Here is a 22,405-nt window from a genome sequence, read left to right on the forward strand (position 1 = left end):
ACTGGATTTCTGCACATGGGTCTGCTAGTCTTCAATTGCACATTAACACATTTGAGAATATAAAAGGTTTAGATATAAAGTGAGTTATCTTACAGCTGCCAGTGGAGAAAAAGAACAAAGCATATGAGATATTATTCATGCTATGAGTCATCTGAAGACCTTCAATGTTTTATCTGTGTTTTTGAATATTTTTTAGTGCCAATTTCCCCTAAAATTATATATGTAACATTTTGAATGAGATTGCTTGAATGTTTTTTGTTTAGATGAAGGGCTAAAGCTGGTCAGGATGGACAAACATGCCCGTAGTTATGTAGCATACATTTCTCTTTGTGTGATATCACAATACTGAGATACTTTGTATGAAGTGCAGTGTGTGCTCATACAGAATATATGGACTTCTACAAGCCTTTCACTTGAGCCCCAGATACTTGACCTACAAATAATATCTACAACTCTCTACTGTAAAGACACTAAATGACCACATAATAGAACAGCATCAGTGATCCCACCTGTCCTTTCAGTTCCCCTCAGGCTCGATTCTTTAAACAATCGAACCAGCAACATTAAACCGAGGAAGTCCCCTTTAAAAACACATCTTCCTCCACTGATGTCTTCTGATCACCTGTCACAGACGGCACATGCGCAGTGAGTCGAGAGGATGTTGGAAAATCTGCGTTACATAGAACGGAACGGAAGTAATGCCAGTTTGGTTTCAATATAAATGCCTTAAAAATCTTACATTACATGTTTTTAATAAATGAAGTGCTGGTCTGGTGGCGCAAAACTCGAACCGATTTTTTTAAGTGAAGCTTTGAATTGTATTCCGCTTATCTGGTATACGACCTATTCATATAGTATGTATGTAGTCGAAGGCAAACACCAATGTCTTTATTATGCAGACCTGTTCATTCCAGGTTGCACATTATGTAGTTATACGTTTTCACCCAATGTCTTTAATTGAGGAGCTCTTAAATAATTAGATTAATGGCATCTAATTAGGATTTTATTTTGTAAAACCTACCGGAAACCACCATATGTGACTGTGAGCAATAGTAAGACAGAGACCCCCTCGCGGAAAACTGTGGCAACTGTGGTGTGCAGCTGCAGAGATGCGCGACACAGAAAAACATGTAGAAACGAGGGAAATGGAGGGACGGCACCTGGACGGACAGTAACCGCTGATACTACATCTTCTGAGATGCTTCGAGACACCGAGGGACACCGTGTTCGAGGCGCACTTTGGACATAAAGACGCGGAGAAGGCTCGGATCCTACATTGATCCGAATACAGGGAACGGGAGGGGTCGATCATGGGGAACGAAGCTAGCCTGGAAGGAGGCGAAGGGCCGCCGTCTGGGCTACCAGAGGGGCTGGCACCTGACGGGAAGGGGGGCTTTGTACGGGTCCCCGATGGGACCCCGGTCAACCTGAGTGAACTCAGCGAGGAGCAGAGGAGGCAGCTCGCCGCGGCGATGTCAAGGGCGCAAGGCAGGCAGCCAGGAGGCGCAGCAGCTGCACGAAGGCAGGGCTATTCACCAGCATTTTCTCTTTTTTCTTCTTCTTTCTTTTGATGCACCTAAGATATCCACACTAACCAGGCTGTGATACGTGAGAGAGACCGAGTGGATGTGTTGTGGTAGTGTGAAGCATCATTTGGAGGATGCTGTAAAGAGGCTGAGAGCTCGTTCACGCCCATTTCTGATCCTCCCAACCGCGCCAAGAAAGTATTATAATCTTAGAGCTCAATACATGGATTATCATTAACGTCTGATACTCTGCATCACACAAAAAGATTAAAAATAAATAAAACATGTCTTGCCCAATACAGCTCTAACATTGGCTGGACACGTTCGAGTGATTGTCTGCCGCTTTGGACGCTGTGCATCCTGTTGTACATGGATCCACAACCTCCTTTTAGCTGCTCGCTATACAATGATTGTATAAGACCCAAGGTGTGAAATCAGTCTGAAATGGTGAATGGTTTTAATCCGTGTCCACGGGTTGTCTCTCTGTGTGAGATCACAGACACACCTCCAATATTTGTGCGAAATTTTCGAAATGCCTGCTGGGTAAAATCTGTCGTGCCCAGTGTTTTTTTTTTTCTTTTCTTTTTTTTCTTCCCATCTGAACGACGCTTGAACACCCAGCTAAACAAATCTCTACCGTTATCAGCTGTGTATCCGCTCTCTAATATCGCCAACCAGACCCTCTACTTACTTCCTCCTCGGGATTCCGCATTCATTGTATTTAAATCGGTTGTGTGGGAAATACGCTGTCAATGGCTGCCAATGAAAACAATATACCAGTTCCATTGAGCTTCAGATGTGAATGTTACTCAGATAATAGTGACAGAGACCTCGATATCTGATAACACAGTGTGCTGTGCGGTACCGCTAATTGGCTCCAATTGGGGAGACATGTTATTTATATCTGAGCTGGAGATGGGGATGGGAGGGGTGTATTAATATTAATAAGTCTATAAATAGAACGACATCGTTAATGCCATCCGTCTAGGCTTCCCTCCTGCTGCTTTCTGATTTTGGTTTTGTCGGGTTTTATAGTTTACTGTCGAGATATGGGTCCTGGCGTCTGTTCGCTGTCCATGGTGCTGAAATGCACTGCTGCTGTGCGTGGTGCTGAAAACCCCGCTGCAGTGGATGGGCCAATAGCTGGCTTTGCAACACTATGCTTCCAACGTTTTCCAGGCTCTTATCATGCATAGTCTTGAATTACTCAGTGCTCACTATAAAACAAAATCAAATGCTGTTTACAACTTTAAACGTTATTGCCACATAATGTAATGTATCTTAGAGATAATGGCAGAAGCACCAGGGACTTTTTAAACAGCAGCCTAAGAAACCACTAGGTCTGTATGTTAGATACACACATCATACAATAACAAAGCATTAGCCCATTAGTCCAGTGATGCATTTCTCGAAGGATCCCGTTGATTTTCACGCTCGTGCCTAGCAGTGTGTAGGTGGTGTATGCTGCCTCTTAGCCTGAGCTAACAAAGATGTCTCAGCTTACCCTCATGGAGGCCAGCATTTCCCTTTCTATCTCAATGATCTACACTCCATGCCATTCAGCGGTATTCACTTTCCTGTCAGCTTTACCCCAGGGCTGCTACACGCTCTGTGGTCACTGATGTGTTGAAAGGCCCTGAGATTAACAAAGAGCTAGTTCTATGGTCTTAACTTAGCACAATGCAGCTTCAGTAGAAGCAGATGAGTTAGTAAACATCCCAAGCAATAGATAGTAAAATAGCACATGCATTAAATACTGCATTACTGATACTTTGTGAATGTATTTCAGACAGCAAGAGTTATGTGTTTGTTTGAGAATCCAATAATACCAGTAATATTTCAGGAGAGAGAGAGAGAGAGAGAGAGAGAGAGAGAGAGAGAGCTATTTAGGTTGTAGTTTTCATGATCTTAATATCAGTTGATTTCCATCAAACAAATTACAGTGGCAAATTAAGGGAAGAAGAAGGTAAAGGAGCGAAAGTATATTTCATTACAAGTTGGGCCTGTTTTTATTTTGGCACTGGGTCAGCTGTTGCTGCTGAGTCGGTATACATTGGCTTTTAAAGTATTCTCGCATTGCCAAAGTACACAAATAAGCAATAGCAATAAAAGAAGTGCTAACAAAAACTGTCTCTGTTTTTCAGAACATCAGTATCTGATACCCATCAGCGCTCCCCGCAGGCAGGGGCCTCCAGGGGCCCTACAGGTCTCAGTAAGAGTCGGACTGTAGACGCCTTCAACCAGGGCCTACCTGGCAAGCCCTCACCGGGCCGCAGCCCCTCGTCCCTCAGCCTTTTTGAATCCAGATTCCGGCAGGAGCCTAAAGACCCAGAGACCAAGTCATCCGGCATGTTTGGATCCAGCTTCCTCAGCGGGGCCAACCCCCTCAGTGCTATGACCTCCTCTGTCTCCTCCTCCTTGTCCTCCATGGGCGATACTGTCAACATCCCTAAGTTTGGACTATTTGGGGATGAGGAAGAGGGAGCTGCATCTACAACATCTGAGTCCAAGCAAGGAGGAAAGCCACCAGGCAAGGGCCCTCAGCAAGGGCCAGGTCCTAAGGGACCACAACAAGGAGGACCTCCAAAACAGGGTCAGGGCCCTCCTGGACAGGGACCAAAGCCAGGTCAAGGACCCCCTGGGCAGGGGCCCAGGCAAGGTCAGGGATCACCAGGCCAGGGACCCAAATCAGGCCAGGTTCCTCCAGGTCAAGGACACCCGGGGCAAGGACCCAGTCAAGGTCAGGGACCACCAGGCCAGGGACCCAAAGCAGGCCAGGGACCTCCTGGCCAAGGACCCCCTGGGCAGGCCCCCAGGCAAGTTCAGGGACAAACTGGCCAGGGGCCCAAATCAGGCCAGGTTCCTCCAAGTCAAGGACAGCCTGGGCAAGGACCCAGTCAGGGTCAGGGACCACCAGGCCAAGGACCCAAAGCAGGTCAGGGACCACCAGGCCAGGGACCCAAAGCAGGCCAGGGTCCACCAGGCCAAGGACCCCCTGGGCAGGCCCCCAGGCAAGGTCAGGGCCAACCAGGCCAAGGACCCCCAGGGCAACAGGGCCCCAAACCAGGTCAAGCACCACCAGGTCAAGGCGCCAAGCAGGGTGGCCCTCCCCAACAAAAAGGTGGACCCCCTCAACAAGGACCTGGGAAGCCTGGACCCAAACAGCAAGGGCCGCCAGGCCCTGGGGCACATCCGGGAGAACCAGTAAAGAACGGAGGCCCTTCTGGTCAACAGGGGCCTGGAAAGCCCGGAGGTGGACTCTGTCCACTGTGTAAGACCACACAGCTGAACATTGGGTCTAAGGACACACCTAATTACAATAACTGCACTGAGTGTAAGAACCAGGTCTGCAGCCTCTGTGGGTTCAGCCCCCCAGACTCAGCGGTAAGTGATATTTTCTTTTCAAAGTCATAAAACTCTTTCTCATTTCTTCTGCTGGGTATACTGACATTTATTTAATAATACACAAGAGAGTCCATGTTATTGATGGCAGGGGTATGAAAGGTCACACATTCTTCAATAGTATGTGTGTGACATATCAAAATATCAAACTGCACGATAACTATTGGAAATGATGGAAATTATTGAAGATTTGCATGTTTTAAATTAATAAACAATACGATTAAAAAAATAAGATTAAGTAGTGTTTTGTACTGTTTTGTTGAATCCAAGACACGCTACCCTGTTAGCAGCATAGTGCTGTTCTCTGAGCCAAGCAAAGGGAGTGCATCTCATGAGAGTAGCGCAATTTGAGGAACAGAGGGACCATATGGACCCAGGGAATGCTGATCAAGGTGACTCATGGTCATGGCCACAGGAAGATACTGTGCCAGCCTGTGAGGACACTTGGTCACACATGTACGGTAAACACTGGTGGGCCATGACTACAGCACAGCAGAATGACTGGTTCCTACTGCTTCAGTCTCTTTTTATTTATAATTCTACATGTCAAAGTTATGGTCATTTCTTGAGAGCAACAATCAGTTCAGGAATCTGATATTCATTGAATTTGAATTCAGAATAATGTCTCTACAAATGAAAGGCCATTTGCAGTTACAGTACCATTATACACATTGTTCTGTTCTCGATAGTGATCAAATTGTCAACATCGGCCCTGTTCTACACTGTGGTTTTCACACAGTGGAAACTGAGCTACAATGTACAGAGAGCACCGCGGTGTAGCCAGCGTGTTCTGGGATCATGTGCTGTTTGGTCAAAACAGAGACAATACAATGCAACTGTGTACGATGGTCTAGCATTTTCAGTACCGCTGATAAATGAAAGAAAAACATAATTGTACAATAATACATGAATAGTATTTGCCTTTCTTCTAACAGACTGTGTGTTGTTGGTGAATATGTAGAAATAACAAGTAAAAAACAAACAATCATTGAATATACATGTTTTATTTTTGCTTATTAGTATTTACTGTGGAAAGAAACAATTTGGCAAGAGAAAACAGGATTCAACATGATTTGAAACACTAATTAGTGGACATGTCTCTGAATGTCTTTATTTAACACTAAACAAAAAGAAAATGGGTATGTTAGGGATTTAATTGGTTATGCTTGCCTGTGTTTATTCTGTAATTACACAGCCATTGATGAACAGTGTGGAAATGTGTTCCAGTCAAATCTAACCCATCTTTTGTTTTATGCATAGGGCAAAGAGTGGTTATGTCTGAACTGCCAGATGCAGCGAGCGATGGGAGGTATGGATCCCCCCGGCATGACAAAACCCAAACAAGGCTCGGCCCCGCCCTCGCCCCAGAGACAGGCACCTGGCAAGCCTGGCAAGCTGTTGATAAAGCAGCAGAGTACTACCGACCAAGGGTTAACGCCGCCAACCACACCAAGGCAGAAATCTCCTGGTCCTACTTCTCCTGGACCGCTTTCCCCTGGCTCTTCATTGGGGGGATCCCCCAAGATTGACCCCAAGACAGGCAAACCCATCCAGCTGAAGTCCAGTCCACAGCAGTCTCCAGCTAAAGCCAAACAGGAGTCCAGCTTTTTTGGGAGCTTGGGAGGTATCAGTCTGGGAGGCTTAACAGACCCCAAACCTCCTGCGTCTGCTTCACAAGCTGCCGAGTCCGTTACAGGGAAACTGTTTAGTGGGTTTGGTGGCTTGATGGAATCGTCGAAGCCTCAAGCACAGGCTGCGCCAAAGCAGGAGGAGTCGGTGGCTGGGAAGTTGTTTGGAGGTTTTGGAGGGTTGACAGAATCAGCAAAACCTCCGGCTGCTGCTTCTCAGATGTTCAGCTTTGGATCGTCATTCTTGAGTTCAGCCACCAATCGTGTCTCTGGAGAGGCAGAGAAGGCAGCTGTTTCTCCACCTGGTTCGCCGGCAGACTCGGAACCAGGTTCCCCTCTGGACTTTGGCCACGACTCACCACCCGACTCCCCATTCTCTGCTCCTGGGTCTCCTCCTGATTCGGACTGTGCTCCTGACACTCCACCTGCTAAGTCCAAGAAACCCCCCAGAACCCTTTCTGTGGAGCAGGAAGAGAAGGCGCCAGCAGCCAAACCTGCACCTGCACCTTCACCTGCACCTGCACCGGCAACTGCAACTGCACCGGCAACTGCACCTGCACCTGCCTCAGAATCAAAGGGATGCTGCCCTCTCTGTAATGTGGAGCTGAACGTTGGATCAGCAGACACGCCCAACTACAGCTTCTGCACCAAGTGCAAGAAGACAGTTTGCAATCTTTGTGGATTTAATCCTACTCCCCATTTAGGAGAGGTAAGGACTACAGTTTTCTTAAACCCCACAGATTTATTGTCCTTTCAACACACTGCTCGGAGTAATTTATGCAATCCGTCTTGTATAAATAGAACGCCAACATCCTCTAGATGTTTCATTGAAATAGGTCACTGTTAAGATAACATCAGCTCTGCGTTTTTCCCCATGAGCATCTTGCAAAGCACTCTGAAAGGAGGATAGCAAGTTATTAGTTACCGAAATTCATTAGTTTACCCCGAATAGACTGTAAACACATCTAACCACTTAATAAGTGGATGTGGTCACTTATGCTGCATTTTAAAAACAGTCTCATTACTATGAAGCTTTAGCGGAGAGGTCGGCCAGAAAGATGATTTAGGTTGTTTAAATGGATGTCAAAGAGCACTTCAAACAATTGATACTTGACTCTGAAACTGAGTACCCAGCATGTGTGTGCGTACAGTATATATGTTTGTGTGACCATGTCTGGATGTGTGTATTCTTGTTTGGCTGAATGCACAAATTTCTTCCTATTGGCTGGTCTTTTTTTGGGGGGGGGGGGGGCAATCTTATGCACGCATGATGATTTGTATGTTTGCTTTTGCCCGTTTGTGGATATGAGATTGTGGATATGAGATTGTGTCCATTCATTGACGGCGTGAAAACCAAACACTTTTGGCCTGCTTATCTCTCGAGGTGTGGGCACTGGTTAGCTGGTGTTAGCGTGGTGTTTTGTCTCATATGGATGCAACTTCACAAGACTGCATTGAGTTCCTCAGAGCAGAAGGTACTCCGTGGTGTAGAATCAGTACATTATGGGAATAGAGGCCAAAACGTGTTTTCAGTTGAGTGGTTTCTCAGCATGTAGGCAAAACACATTCACATATGCTGCACCCATTTCATACTCCATACAACGTATCTTAGTTGTAAATTGACTGAAGTCACTTACAGTACGATATTTGATTAAATCCTCTTGACATGATCATCCGAGTCAGGGCACAATCACGTGTTTGTCCACCAGCAGCTCTTTCCTATCCTATCACGTGTCAACTACTTTGTTCGCCGAAGGTTGTAGTGTGCCTTTAGTAATCTGCTGTGTATTTCTGGAGGCTCCTGTAACAGTGAGTTGAACTAAGCTTTGAGTGGACTTCGCCGTATGAATCCAGGACATGCTAAATTATAATGGGAAATCAACTTTGATTTGTAAAAGAAAAGATAATGGTAAAATGATGTTGATTTCTAAGAAATATATATACTTATTCTCCTTTACTTTTATTCATTCATCATTTGATATCTTAAGGAATATGCTTATTCCTTTCCTTATAGATAGACAGATGAGAAGATCGATACCGATCTCTTAATGTCCATTAAACAAAAGGTTACAACCATTAGCTTGTTAGTTTAGCTTAGCTTTAAGACTGGAAAGAGGGTATTTTATTGTCTCGGAGCACTTTCTCGCACATGAAGAATTGTGTTTTTTACACCTATGATTTTGTACAAACATATAATGTGTTATTTAGTGAACTTTAGAGGTGCTGGTGGACTGATTTTGTTATCTTTGGACTGAAACAGGCTAACTGTTTCCACCTGTTTCCAGTTGTAGTGCTAAGCTAAGCTAACCGGCTGTTGAAGCTTAAACATTTTAAAAGCTAGAATGATCCATGTCTCTATTGTAGTTATGTTATGACACAAATAAATGTACACACTTCAGATTGGAGAGTAATTATTCTATCATTACTATGACATACAGCAATGAGTGTCCTACATATTCATGAATTGTCTCCTGACCGCTCCTTCAGCATCTTTTCAAAACAAGATGGCCGCCATTTGTTTACAGTTGTGACAGCACTATTAAAGCTTCACGTTTTTTTAAGTTTTCGGATTCATGTCCTTTTCTTCAGCTTTTAATTGCACATGCTTGCTGGGATAATGAGGACATGAAGTGCACAATCACTTAATTGAGGCCAAGCATGGGGAAAAATGTAATTATGCTGGAGAGATGGGCATACAAGCCACTGATGCTCTAATTGGATATAGATCCTTCAACACCATCTTGTCTGAAAGCCAGAACGTCAGGTCAGTTTGGTTTTTATGAAGGATCTTTCTACAAACTGGAACGAGAAGGATGAATCATTTTGTACTAGGACTAGATGTAATTTCCGAATTACTAATATTAATAAAGGATTAGTTGAACTAGAATAGAAGAAGTTACACAATAAAGCAGTGCCTTCCGGAGAATAGCTGTGGGAGACATACACACATACACACCTCCTTGGTTGAGTCATACCCCTTACGTACTGTGCCTCGCTTCTGTGTCATTCGCTGTCATAACGTCGGCTGTCAGTAGGGGTTCACTTGCTGACGCATGTGAGTGGGTCAGAGTGTGTGTGTGTGTGTGTGTGTGTGTGTGTGTGTGTGTGTGTGTGTGTGTGTGTGTGTGTGGGCACAGAGCAGTATGTTTAATTTGCAAGACGGTTGCACTTGCAAGTGGGGCGTGACTGAGACTGGGCATGCTTGTGTGAGATTGCATCATCTAGGTGTGTTGCTTGTTTGAATCACTACAATATGTTGTGAACGTGTGAGGTTTTTTGGGAATCTAAAGTTCCATATGTCTTCCAATTAAAATACTGCAGGTAAGGCATGGGACAACACGTGTGTGTGTAGGCGTAATCTCTGTTTCTCAAAAGGATTTCAAGGACAACAGGAAGCCTGTTCTATCGAGGCTTGATCCAAGTGTCTGTGCGTAATCCTCATCATTATGAGGCGTGAAAATAGGCCCCGCGGAAGGAAAAGCACTCACCTTCATGGGTTCTGTCTTTCTTTTTTTCCTTCTGTCCTTCTTCTTTTATGTCTTCTTTCTCTGTGTCCTTTAATCATGATAAGGCCTAAAGGAGACACACTTAATACTAGTGGTTTTTTGGTGCTTATCCTCCTCTTAAGCACAGTGTTTTCTCTGTGTCAGACTCTCCCTCAGCGGTGCTATCCCTATGTCTTTCTCACTGTCGCTCCCTTTGATGTAGGGAAAGTCTGTACTGTAGATGTGAGTGCCTAGTGCTGCTCAGCGATGTTCCTGCAGTTCAGGCTCCATGTCATGTTTCCCTTATCAGTAATGAATGTGCTCGTCGGAGAAGCCTTACGTAAAATGGGACAGGCAGCCCTTTGCTAACAAGCACGAACTAAAGAATTGTGTATCGTCTTCACCAAGGAGAACCGACTAAATCGCACCTTTCTTACCAAAGTCTCTAGAATATTGAGAGCATTCTGAAGTGTAATGACACTCTTTGGTTCCACCAGTTTAAGATACAGTTATATATATATATATATATATATATATATATATATATATATATATATATATATATATATATACAGTGACCTATTTAAGGGTGAATGTGCCTGTGCACAGTTTACGCTGTAAGTAAATAAATAAATATCAACCATAAGAAATGTGCATTTTCTTTAAACATTATTTATAATTTACAGTTTACTCATCTTTATAGTTACCACTACATTCCAAGTATATAGCTGAACAAGTATTTTACTCACCAGAAGATTGTTCATTGCTGTAATATATCAAATGGGCTCCCTGGCTTTAATTATTAAGCACTGAAAGGCTGGGGGAAAAGCAGGATCCTAGTTGTTAAATGTTGTAAAGGAATAATACGATTTCCTCTGTCAGGTTAGAAGACTGGCATCCCATTCATCTCAAGGACTTGTTTAACCTCAAAGACAGGAAACAGAGGGCAATTTGACCATATTCAAAGTGGAGAAAGGGGGCCTAAAGCTATTTTATTTAAAGAAGTGTTTGACATTTTGTAAAATATTTCTATTTTCTTTCTCGGCAAGAGTTAATTGAGAAGATTGATACCACTTTCATGTCTGTATACTGTAAATTTGAAGCTACTGTCTGGTTAGCTTAGCTTAGCATGAAGACTGAAAACAGGGGGCTAGCCTGGTTCTGTCCAAATGTAATGGAATCTACCAGCACCTGTAGACTCCTACTTACACAATGTGTTTAATTAAGGCAGCTTTAGGTGTGCTGAATGTATCTTTTTCAAACGTGATGGTCGAAGGAGAGCATTTTTCAAATACCGAAACCCAAAAGCTAACCATTTATTTTAGAACTTGTTTTGGGGTAACGTTGGAATCATGCATTGGTGAAGTGTTGGAGTAACACAATGGTTACAGTTAAGGTTAGGTCTGTTCAACGTGTGTATGCATGTTTTGTTGGTCGGCTCATGTCTTGCACATCCTCATGTCTGTGTGGCTTGATGTCCTAACACCCACTCACTACGTGGTGTTTCCTGTGTCTTCCTCCCTCATTGTTATTCTGTGGTGGTGCCCGCAGAATAACAAAACCCTCCCATAGTCTGAACCCTCCTGAGTCTGCACTGGCAGATAAGGCATGCTCTACGGTCATACATACAATGCTCATATGCATATATAGAGTACACTACCAGCCTCTGACTGTCATACACACATACAGTCAAGGCCCTCTCAAAACCTCTCCTCTTTACATCATCGATTCGATAACATCTTGCATATACTAGAAAATCCATTTGTGATATGAATCTATTGGTTACTGAAGTAGTATTACTAACTGTGTGTAAATGCACGTTAGTCATAAGGTCCATACAGTCCAGTTGCCTAACAGCTCTACCATCACATGCCCAGGAGGCTGAAGTGACTGGAAATAGTCACAGCCACTAAAAGGCCACAGAGCGGGCAACACAAGCTACTGCAGGGCATCTCTCCCTCTCTCTCTCACTCTCTCTTTCTCTCTCTCTCTCTCTCTCTCTCTCTCTCTCTCTCCCCCCCTCTCTGTGTCTCTCCCTCTCTCTAGGCTCCTTTGTGTGTTCACTTTTTTAATATTTCCTCCTTTAAAAGGGTCTTTCTGTTGCACCAGGCAACCCACAGAGTCCCAGACATGGCAACCTTAGAAGTCTTGAAACGGATGGTATTTTTAGACAGTAAGGTGTTTTTTGTGTTTGTTTGTATAATATTGTGGTCTGTCTGAAGTAATATTGTTGATTTGACAGTGTGAATGCTGGTACATGAAATGTATGCTGTATATATTATATTAGAGGGATTGCATAGACAAGGTAAATGAGTACTGTCCTGTTTTCCCTATTTACCAAGTCCAGGACCTTGTTCAAGCTGTGACAAGTGGTTTAGAAATTGCTCCAATTGAAGTGAACTGTCCTCGGGCACTGCAGACGGTTTCTTGTCTTCTTTTTTTACGCAGCTCACCCTCTAGCACCACTCCAGAATGAGTTCCAATTATCCCCATTCTAATGTACTGGTGCTTGCATGCTTAGCAACGACATTTAGCCATCTAGCCTTCAGTGCCAAGAACGGGGGGAAAAAGCCAAGACATCATGTGTGCCAGCACTGAGCCCTGTTGAGACAGAGAGGCAAGGACAGGCAGGCAGAGACACAAAGACACTTGAAAACACACACATTCTGGCAGCGGCCTCATCTAGTTAGCACAGGCGGTTGTATTTACATTCTGACTGTTGCTGCTCTCTCCCCCTTGAAAACAGGCTTTACCAGAGTGACAGGAGAGTTTCTTATTTGAGTTGAAAAGGCAAGTGGGCTTTGTGGATGCAATGTCTGACTCTGACTTTCTCCCTATAAATTGATATTCAATAGGTGTGGCCAACAGCAGAGCCTGGATTAGGAAATGGCTTCGCCTCCAAAAATTATTTCCATGCATTCAAAAACCTGAGAGGAAAATGGATTAGCTTTTTTTTCCACGCTTAAAGTAGGGCCTTTCATCCTTATTGGATAGAAAATGGTAAAGGATGTGCGGCTGGAAGTCACTTGTTGGATAGACAGATTGAGAGAAATGGACAAGATTCTGACCTAGTCACAAAATGACCTATTTTATTAATTTACAAATAAATAGTGAGGTGGGAAATACACAAATGCATCTTCGCTGAAAAGCATACACTATGTAAAAAGCGATGTAGAATGACTAACAAACTCACAAATGGCATGTGAACGTATAGTGGAGGAAGGGCATGCCCAAAACAGAGGACAGAAGAGATAGAATACTATGACACAAAGAAGAGTCCAACAGGGAGAAGAAAGGGTGGGGGGTGTCACAAAGGATATGGGTGCCGGCCAATGCTGCCCCAAGCCGTGCAGACTATGACAACCTGACTATTTTGCTTTGTCGTATCACTCGTGACTTGCGCCGATGAGTCACATGAGCAGCACCTATAGGCAGAAATAATGTCGGGCTAAAGCATCTGGTGAACATCATACAAGACTTTAGGAGAGTATGTGGAGTGGCCGGCACTGCAATGCAGTTGCTTCTTGTGGTGGACCTCACTGTGTCTTTTGTCACATCAGTCAGACAAAGGTGAACTTCTATAGTTAAACTTGGCTAATTGACCAGTTCAGCATAAATCATTCATTACATTAGTGGTATATATGACTAGTAATATTATTTGCTTGTTGAAACACGTCCTGTCTTTTTTTGTGCACATCTCGAGTTTATTAAATAATAATAAATAAATGGATAAAGGTGCCCATAGCGTGACATATGATATGTAAGATGAATGAGGGACTAGAAGCTAGAGCCCAATTTTTTTTTTTAAACCAAAGATACTTCATCAACAGAGGAAAGAACAGCATCCTAAAATCCTTGCGTGTCTCAGACAAATCTTCTTCTATTTCCGATGGGAAGCTGACACATGCAGACAGATTATGAGATGTGTTGCAGATAAATGAACACAGATGTAGACAGAACATGCCCTTAATCCCTGGGCTCAGAATAAACATAAACAATGTCTCACACCTCTTGCTTTGTGTCAGATCCATTTATTTATTGATCCAAAATATAGATTCATCCACACAAACACACACTTTGTCTGCCGTCATCACTTACCTGGCGTCGGGACATCAATCCACAATACAGCGACATAGCTTGACACACTTGTCAGAGCTGAGAGAACATTCAGGCTTTTGCTCGTCATCCATCAGCTTTGAGTCTCGTGAAATATTTTGATAATTCACTTTTTTTTAAACCATCATTTACTCAAAGAATGTTTGCTCAGAGGGCTTGCTGTGGCAGCACTTTTGATTTATTCAACTTCCCCGCTCAGACTTAATTTTGGAAGCCCAGTTTTCAGCCTTAAAGCTATCACCACTCATATACCATTTAGTTTAATGATTCAAACAAGAAGTACGAGAACACGTGAGCATGGACCACTGTCAAAGGGTGCTTACTGCACATTGGACCCGAGATGGGAACATCTATAACAGGGTGACATTTATTAGGACAGAAATCTTTTTTGGCTTGCAAAGGAGCTGATGCTGTAATGTTCTGCTTGTCTGGTGAATTATAATTAAGTTGGCAGCTCAGCAACAATCATCAATGAGAAAAGGGCAACAATTTCCAGTATTAACTCTTATCAAGAGCTCAAGCACTAAAATGTGACTTAAGCTGCAGAAATGACACTAGTTTTTCAACAGTGTTGTGGTTTATTCGCTCTAGCAGCTGTGTTCAGTCCTCCTTCCCCTTTGACAGATATCACGCAACTTGAGATCTGTCGGAACAATTACAACCATGTGTCTTATATGGGGCGTGTTTGGGACAAATATCATAGAGGTGAGCCATTGAGACCGTTTCGGAATCAATCAAGATGACTGCAGCTGTTGTGGAACTTTCTGTGGAAGCGGTTAACAGTCAGTGATGAACAAACTGGACCGTAGATAAAAAAAAAAAGTATAACAAACTGCCAATTTACGACAGGATTTTGCAAAGAAATTGATGAACCAACTCATAAGAATGATAACCAGCTCATCTCTGCATGCTGTAGTCTGTTTCCATTTTTTTCTTATCAGGTGTTATTATTTATTCCATCTGCTTTGTGACAAGTCCAGCCTTAATGTGTTGTGATTGCCCATCACAGTTTGATACATCCAATTGAAAATTGTAAATGAATTAGTTTGGTGATATCAGGCTAGTACATCCCAATGCATCTTGGAATATGGATTGAAAACACTTGTATCTCGCAGAAATAAAGTCAGTTTTTTGGGGAAGTATGCATCATGAAAAACACTTTGCACATACAAGGAATTTTACTTGGTGAAAGGTGCATAACAATAAACAAAAAACTGTGCATTAACATAAGACATAATTACAAAAATAGAAACATTTTACAATAAAAATATACTAAACCAATAAGAGTACGGAATCATGAAAGAAACCCTCACTCACACTAAGCAATTCAAGCTAGGTGAACAGAAGTCAACCAAGAAGCCGAACAGGACGTTGTGCCACCATCAACGTGTGTAAGTTACGTCAGCTAAATCTGTACGTTAACATTCTAAGGTCTATGTTTGGCAGTCATCAAGAACTGAAGCTTGTCCTGACTTCCCAGATATTGATTAACAGATTTACGCAGAGATAATGTTAGGCTTGTTGGCAGTAGCTGTTGTTGAGTCACCACCAAAGACCATTAAGCTTCTTCTCTTCTACCGCTTCACCCTTTACCTCACTCCACCATGCTCCTTTTCTCCGACTGTCCTTTGTTTAATCCCGTTTGCTTCTCCCTGCTTCCCTTTTGTTCTTTGTCTTGCTTCTCTCTCCTGCTGTTTTATTATGCCTCTCACACACCATTATCATCCTTTTTTTTCTGCATGTCCTCACATTTCTTCTACCTCTCTCCTCCATCCTCTCATCTGCCTTAAGCCATCTGTACCATCGTCCCCTCGATCCTCTATTTCTCCCACTGTCGGTGCCAGGTTATGTCTAAATTTAGATGGGAGATACGCTTAATAAAAGAGCTGCACCGACCTTCACAACACTCTAATTCCCAATTGGAAACAATAACCAAACATGGGCAATGGCGACAGCCTATCTTGTCTCGATATGTGGTTGCCGTCTGCGGTTCTCATTTAGTCTCCCTTCCGTGTCCTTGGAGGAAGTTTGAGATGGATGCAAAGTTGGAGATGAAAGAGAGACGCAAACACTCATACTGAATCTCTCCTTATTCATTCATGTATAAGCTTGCATGTTGTTTGAGAAACATCGTGGGAAGAGAGGGAGCAAGTTGTCATTTCCTTAAGAGATATTTCAAGCCTTTCATCTGGGTATATGTATCACCTTCACAAACTCTCTGTGGGTGTTGGTGGGTGTCAACTGTTTTGGTTTCCATTAACATGTGATGCTAGAAAACGTCCTTGGAAGATGGTGATGTGAGCGAATGACTTCCCGGCTTTTATGAATCATCCACGCTGCTGTTTGCAGAACTCATCACGGCAGACAGACAGGAACGCACACAGGCATGTCACATTTTATTTAAAAGCTTGCAGCAGAAAAGATTGTTGTATAAAAATAGAAATGTCTCGTTAGTGTTAATTACGAGGCAAGGCTGCAAGAGAAGCGCACCATCCCCGCTAATATAGACCCTGTGGATCCCTTCAATAAATAACATGTTCAATGGGTGTGGTGAACGGGTGAAAATATTCTCCGGTGACAAAATGAGACAGTTTTTTATAAAGACAGTTCTAACTAGGGCTGTAACTAATGATTTTTATCATTATTATTTAATCTGCTCACACATTTTAGCCATTCTAGCAGCGTGGCTTTTCAGAGGGCAATGTAGGTTTGTCGGCAGGTTGATTCATCCACCTCTTTTGTCCAGAAGAAAATCTCTAATTAAAAGTATTTGATGGACTACCATGTATGATTTCCACAAAAATGTATCAAAATAACCAGCATCAAAAGTTGACATATTTATTTTAGCAAAATATTTTAACGACTATTAGATGGTCATTGGGGAATTCCTTCACTCACATTCCTATCAGATCCAACAAGCGCTTCCTTTTTTGTGTGGATAGACTTTAGTGAAATTTGATACAGGAATTCATATCCCCTGAGGAGGAATAATAATAACTTTGGTGATGCCCTTACTTTTTATCAAGCACCATCATCGAGGGAAGTTCCTGTTTTCCCAATATACTGTTTTAGAGCCAAATACCTGCAGAACTAATGACAATCCACCCAGCCTTACTTTGTGTGCTAATGAGCAAATGTAGACATGTTAATACGCTGAACTAAATGGGTAAACCTGATAAATATTGCCTTCTATACGCATGCTAGCATTGCTATTTTGAGCATGTTCGCATTAGGCTCAAAGCACCACTGTGCCCAAGTACAGCCTCACAGATGTATTGGCGCTGGAGCATGGCTGTAGACAAAGATATTACATTTACAATGATAATATCAGCAAATATTTCCATTTTATAAGCTGGAAACCACAAATATTTGTAATTTTCACTCATTAAATCAATACAATGATTGATTTATTATCATTCTTTACATTAAATGAAAAGCGTTTCCTTGTATTATTTGGTACAAAGTGATCCAAGCTACCTGGGAAGCTAAACACTGTGTACAGACACTGTGTAACAGAGGGGTTCTTACAAATTACTTAAAAAGGGGTGATTTAGCACTGCACAGCAGCTAAAGGACTGGCCAAGTGTTTTTTAAGAAGGGGTAAAAGCTTTAAGTGTGCCTGTTGTGATGTGTTGATAAAAGTCGGTGATGACAAGCTCTGAAGTGGCTGCGGCTGACCGGCTGTCTGGCTCAGTGTTTTTTTTTTAGCGTTTCATATCTGGCGGCCATCTCTCCGGCTCTCAGTGCCTGGTCTCTCTGGTTTAACTGATAGAGCCATCCAGCTGGAGAAACTCCCATCTCAAGTCTTCCTAGCAAGGACGGATGTTGATAGCGCGTGCTTGTTCACACACTTGCATCTGTGCTGTGTCCATCGTCATGTTTGAAGATTGACTGGATTTTTGACAAATTGGGAATGTAACTCACTAACGTCAGCAAACCCTAACACAGGCATCTCTGTTGTTTTTTTATTTTTATTTTGGTTTCTGTCCCTGTGTCTGTATCCTTCTCTTCTTCCAGATATTTAAATCATCTTTTGTGTTTTAAACATTTATTTGAAAGCATTTGTGGAACAATTTTTACACTATTTATTAAATAAAATTGGAAAGAAAGAGCAAGAGAAAGGAACAAGAAAACAGGAGAGAGGGAATAAATCTATCGACAGATCACCTTCTTTCTTGCAATGCCACATATAGAAATATTTTCCCCGTCAAAACATTCTCGATGTCTTTTTATGTTTGGGTACATGCCACTGAGATGTGTATACAGGTGTCTCATTCTCTCTTGAGTTTAAGCTTTCTGTTGTTTAAGCATGGTCTGAAACAGGGCGGCTCATGCCTTATTTACCCTGACTTTGCTGCTGCGACATTCCCTTAGTCGTCTTCTTCCATCCTCCTCCTGTCTCCCTCTTTCTTTCTATGGCTAGAGAGAGTTGCCTTGTCTCTGCTGCATGGCTTAACATGCATCTTTAGCATAAAGGCCTGAATTTAGTATAAACCCTGCTGTTAAGCCAGGCAAACACATTCATAAGAGAAGGGGGTCACGGAGGAACGTTAAATGCACTTCGCGAAATGTGAAATGAAGCCTTTACGTCAATGTTAGGGTTGAAAACATGCTGACTACTGACCTCTAGATTCCCTGTATGTATGTGTATAAGGAAAATGACTGTTTCCATGTTTGGTTCCCATGATACATGTTCTGGTGTGTGTGTGTGTGTGTGTGTGTGTGTGTGTGTGTGTGTGTGTGTGTGTGTGTGTGTGTGTGTTTGCACTTTTATCAAATCCAAGCATTTATCCAAGCGTTTATCAACTCTTTTATAACCACTTTAAGCAAAGCCGGTACTGGGTATTGAACTCCAATAATAGCTGCACCTCTTAAATTATAGCCCTCGGAAGGGCTTTTGGTGTAGCTAGGTTCCTCTAGAGCCTGATGTTTAAGTGAGTTCCTGGGAATAACAACAATAATAACCTCACCACTAGAGGACAGATTTAGCAGAGCTGTGAGATGACATATAAGAGCAGCTGTGCCAGCAAGGTATTTGTTTCTTGTTCCAATGCTGTTTGGGTAAGGACAAGATCCCAAGTGATTTTAAGGAGGATTATGGTACTTAAGGAATGAACAGCAGTGGGCAATGTTTTTTAATTGGCCTGTGATGTGCGTCAGCGTTTGAATAAAGTGGTAATTGGAACTTTTTGGAAGCATATTTTCAATCTAATTGAACTATAAAGTCAGGGTTAAAACATGGTTAAAGATATGTGCACATTCTACTCTCATGTTTAAAGCATGCTTACACATATGCACAACAAGTATACAATTATAAAAACACAAAATACACATTCCAAGACAGTTTCTCTGTTAAGTCTACAACATGAAATGTCTGCACAGGCCACTCAACCCTTTCTGACATGCCTTGGTAAACCCCTGCCCCATTACCATGCATTATGCATAGGCCTGCCTCTTAAATCCCATAAATGTAAAAGCTTCCCTTGAAATAGAAGATGTTACACTGGTGTCTTGTCACAGTGACGTTTTAACTACGTAGATACATTTAGCTCACGTAACTTCATTAGAATCAGACATTTCCTATAATAATTTCTTGAGGGGGATTTTTCATCAGCGTTGTCATTTTGTCCAATTAAAAACACAATATAACATGCCAGTTGATTATTTTCTAATTTATTTGTAGAAATAAAATATTGCAGCAAACAGCAATTAATATGAATTGTTTTCTTTGTCTTACAGAAAGAATGGCTTTGCCTCAGCTGTCAGACCCAAAGAGCCATGTCGGGCCAGCTGGGAGAAATGCCACCTCCATCCATGGTTTCCCCACAGAAGCAACCACCTTCTCCAGCTCTCTCTTCCACCCCTGTCCCTGCTGCTGTAGATAGCAAACCTGTAGTAGAGGCATCAGACCTAACCCCACCAGCTCCTGATACCAAGGTAGTACCCGAAACCCCTCCCACACTTGATCCATTAATTTCACCTCGTCATGATGCCCCTCTTTCCGTTAGTGCCCCTGCTCCTGATGGCACCCATCAGGAAACACCACAGTCAAAAGAACAAAAAGAACCAATAGCAGCTGAACCAGAGTTTGAGCATATAATTCAACCAGACCAACAAGCTTCAATTTCAGACAGTGTAGCTCAAGGTATCCCTCCAATCCCAGCAGTCAAGCAACAACAGAACAGCTCTGAGCAAAGAGCAGAGGACCCTCACCCTGAGACATGGTCATCTGCTGCTGATCAACAAAGTGCAACTGTCAGTGAAATACCAGCAGTTAAGCAACAACAAAGTAGCTCTGAGAAAGCATCAGAGGGTCATATTCACTCTGAGACAGAGCCATCTAATGTTGAACAACAAGCACAGAGTGCACCTGTCAGTGAAATTCCATCAGTTGAGCCACAACAAAGTAGCTGTGAGAATGTGGCAGAGGACTTTTCTCCCCCTGTGGAAAGTGAGACACAACAAATATTGACTTATACAGGTTTAGACGAGACAGTCCCTGCTGAGGTAGAACCAGAGCCAAATCCCAAGATTACTCAGAGAGAGGCTGCTGCTCCCCTGACAGTTGAGAAAGTGGAGTCCACGCCAGAGAATCTTCTGGAAGTGACAACTAATTCAGTTGAGCCACAACCTGCTTCAATCCAAACAACAGTCTCACAGGAAGTCCCTGTTCAGCTTGATCCAAAACTAGATTATTCAACTACGAATGTACAAGATGAGACAATAACAGAGGTAGAATTTGCTCAGCCAGTTGAGAAACACCAGATAGATGAAGCTACTCCAGCAAGTCAAACTCCCTCAAATGGAGTAGACACAGCTTTTAATATGGAGCAAACGGAAATGACTGCAACACTTCAGGTTGGCAGTGTAGCACCTGATGTCAAGAATACAATTAATGAAGAAATTAAGGTAGAACCAGAACCTATGATAGATAATCCAGTATGCAGCAAAGGCATTCCTTCCTCTGCAGTTGAGGTTGCAGAAAATGTAGCTCCTGTTGACAATGTTGAAGTCCCCAAACCTGAGACCAAACATCAGACCCAACAAGAATTAAACCCAGAGGAAGCGAAATGCATGGAATCTGAGAGTTCTTCAGTAGTGTCAGACAACACATATCTTGTTTTAGCTTCAGAGGAGGAAAGTCAGGTAAATAAAGTGGAAAACAAACCCATAGATAAAGAGGAGGAACCTTCTCCACTTGACCCAGCAGAAAAGTCACCTAATGTTGCTCCAACTGAAGGAGTAACCAAAGCTCTGGAAAAAGCAATAGAGGAGAAAACCGATGAAAATAAAGTTTTTGAAAAAGTAATTCTTGAAGGGGAAATAGGTAAGCAGAAAATACCTGATGAGAAAACAAAAGTTGAGATGGAAACAGTAAAGGACACTGCTGAAGAAACAATGAATGAGGAGAAAGCTGGTGAAAAAGAAACCATTGAGGAGAGAGCTGTTGAGAAGGGAGGAATTGAGAATAAATCATCCAATGGCAAAGCCTTTGAAGAAGAGGGGGTTCAGAATAATGCAGCTGTGGAGAAGGCAATTGAGGCAAGAGCTGACGAAGGGATAGCTTTGGAAGAAGAGGCCATTGAACAGAATATAGTTGAGAAGGCAAATTACCAGAAACCTCAAAAGGAGAAGATTGATAATGCTGAATCAAGTCCAGCCCCCTCCTTTACTGAATCAGAGACTGTTTGTCCCGTAATAGAGAATAAAGAACCAGAAACAGCAAGCGAGCCACCCCAGACTAATGCTGGAGAAATCCCAATAGAGATACCAATACATAAAGAGAAAAAGACAGGACCAAAGTATGAGCCATTATCTGCTGAGAATAGCCTTGTTGAGACAGTTTTACTGCCAGAGAAATCAGAAGAGAAAGAAAAGCCGATGGTCGGAGCAGAGAGTGTAGCACAGAAAGAGGATAAACAGACACTCATAGATACAACATTAAAAGCATGTGATAAATCTGTGAATGCATTGGTTTCATCTCCTACATCTCAAGAGCAAGAAAAGGTCGATGTCAAGGAATCAATGCAAAGTGTAGATAGGGTGTCATCCTCAGCTGTCTTTAGTGAGATGCAAGTCAGAGATGAAGCCTGTGAGAAGAAACTCATTCAGGAAGAGGCAGAAGCTTGTTCACAAAATACAAACTATTGTATTGCTGAAAATCAACATGAAGGAGAGCGAGGGTCATTAGCTCTGATGGGCCGTGATGACAGACCACTAGAGAAAGTTGCAGAGCAAATATTGTCGA

At 42.7% G+C, this 22,405-nt stretch overlaps 1 protein-coding gene across 1 annotated transcript in view; it reads left to right on the forward strand.

Moving 5' to 3' along the window:
* Positions 1-1,310: 1,310 nt before the first annotated feature.
* pcloa (piccolo presynaptic cytomatrix protein a) overlaps positions 1,311-22,405 on the forward strand; it is a gene marked incomplete at both ends in the record, with an annotated part of 50,815 nt that continues 29,720 nt past the window's right edge. Inside the window, 4 exons of the mRNA XM_079235896.1 lie at positions 1,311-1,522; positions 3,671-4,910; positions 6,189-7,265; positions 19,897-20,094. Of these exons, the coding sequence (XP_079092022.1) occupies positions 1,311-1,522; positions 3,671-4,910; positions 6,189-7,265; positions 19,897-20,094 (2,727 nt within the window). The remainder of the gene's footprint in view (positions 1,523-3,670; positions 4,911-6,188; positions 7,266-19,896; positions 20,095-22,405) is intronic.

This window comes from Taurulus bubalis (genome assembly GCF_910589615.1).
Source record: "Taurulus bubalis genome assembly, chromosome: 20".
Lineage (NCBI taxonomy): Eukaryota > Metazoa > Chordata > Actinopteri > Perciformes > Cottidae > Taurulus > Taurulus bubalis.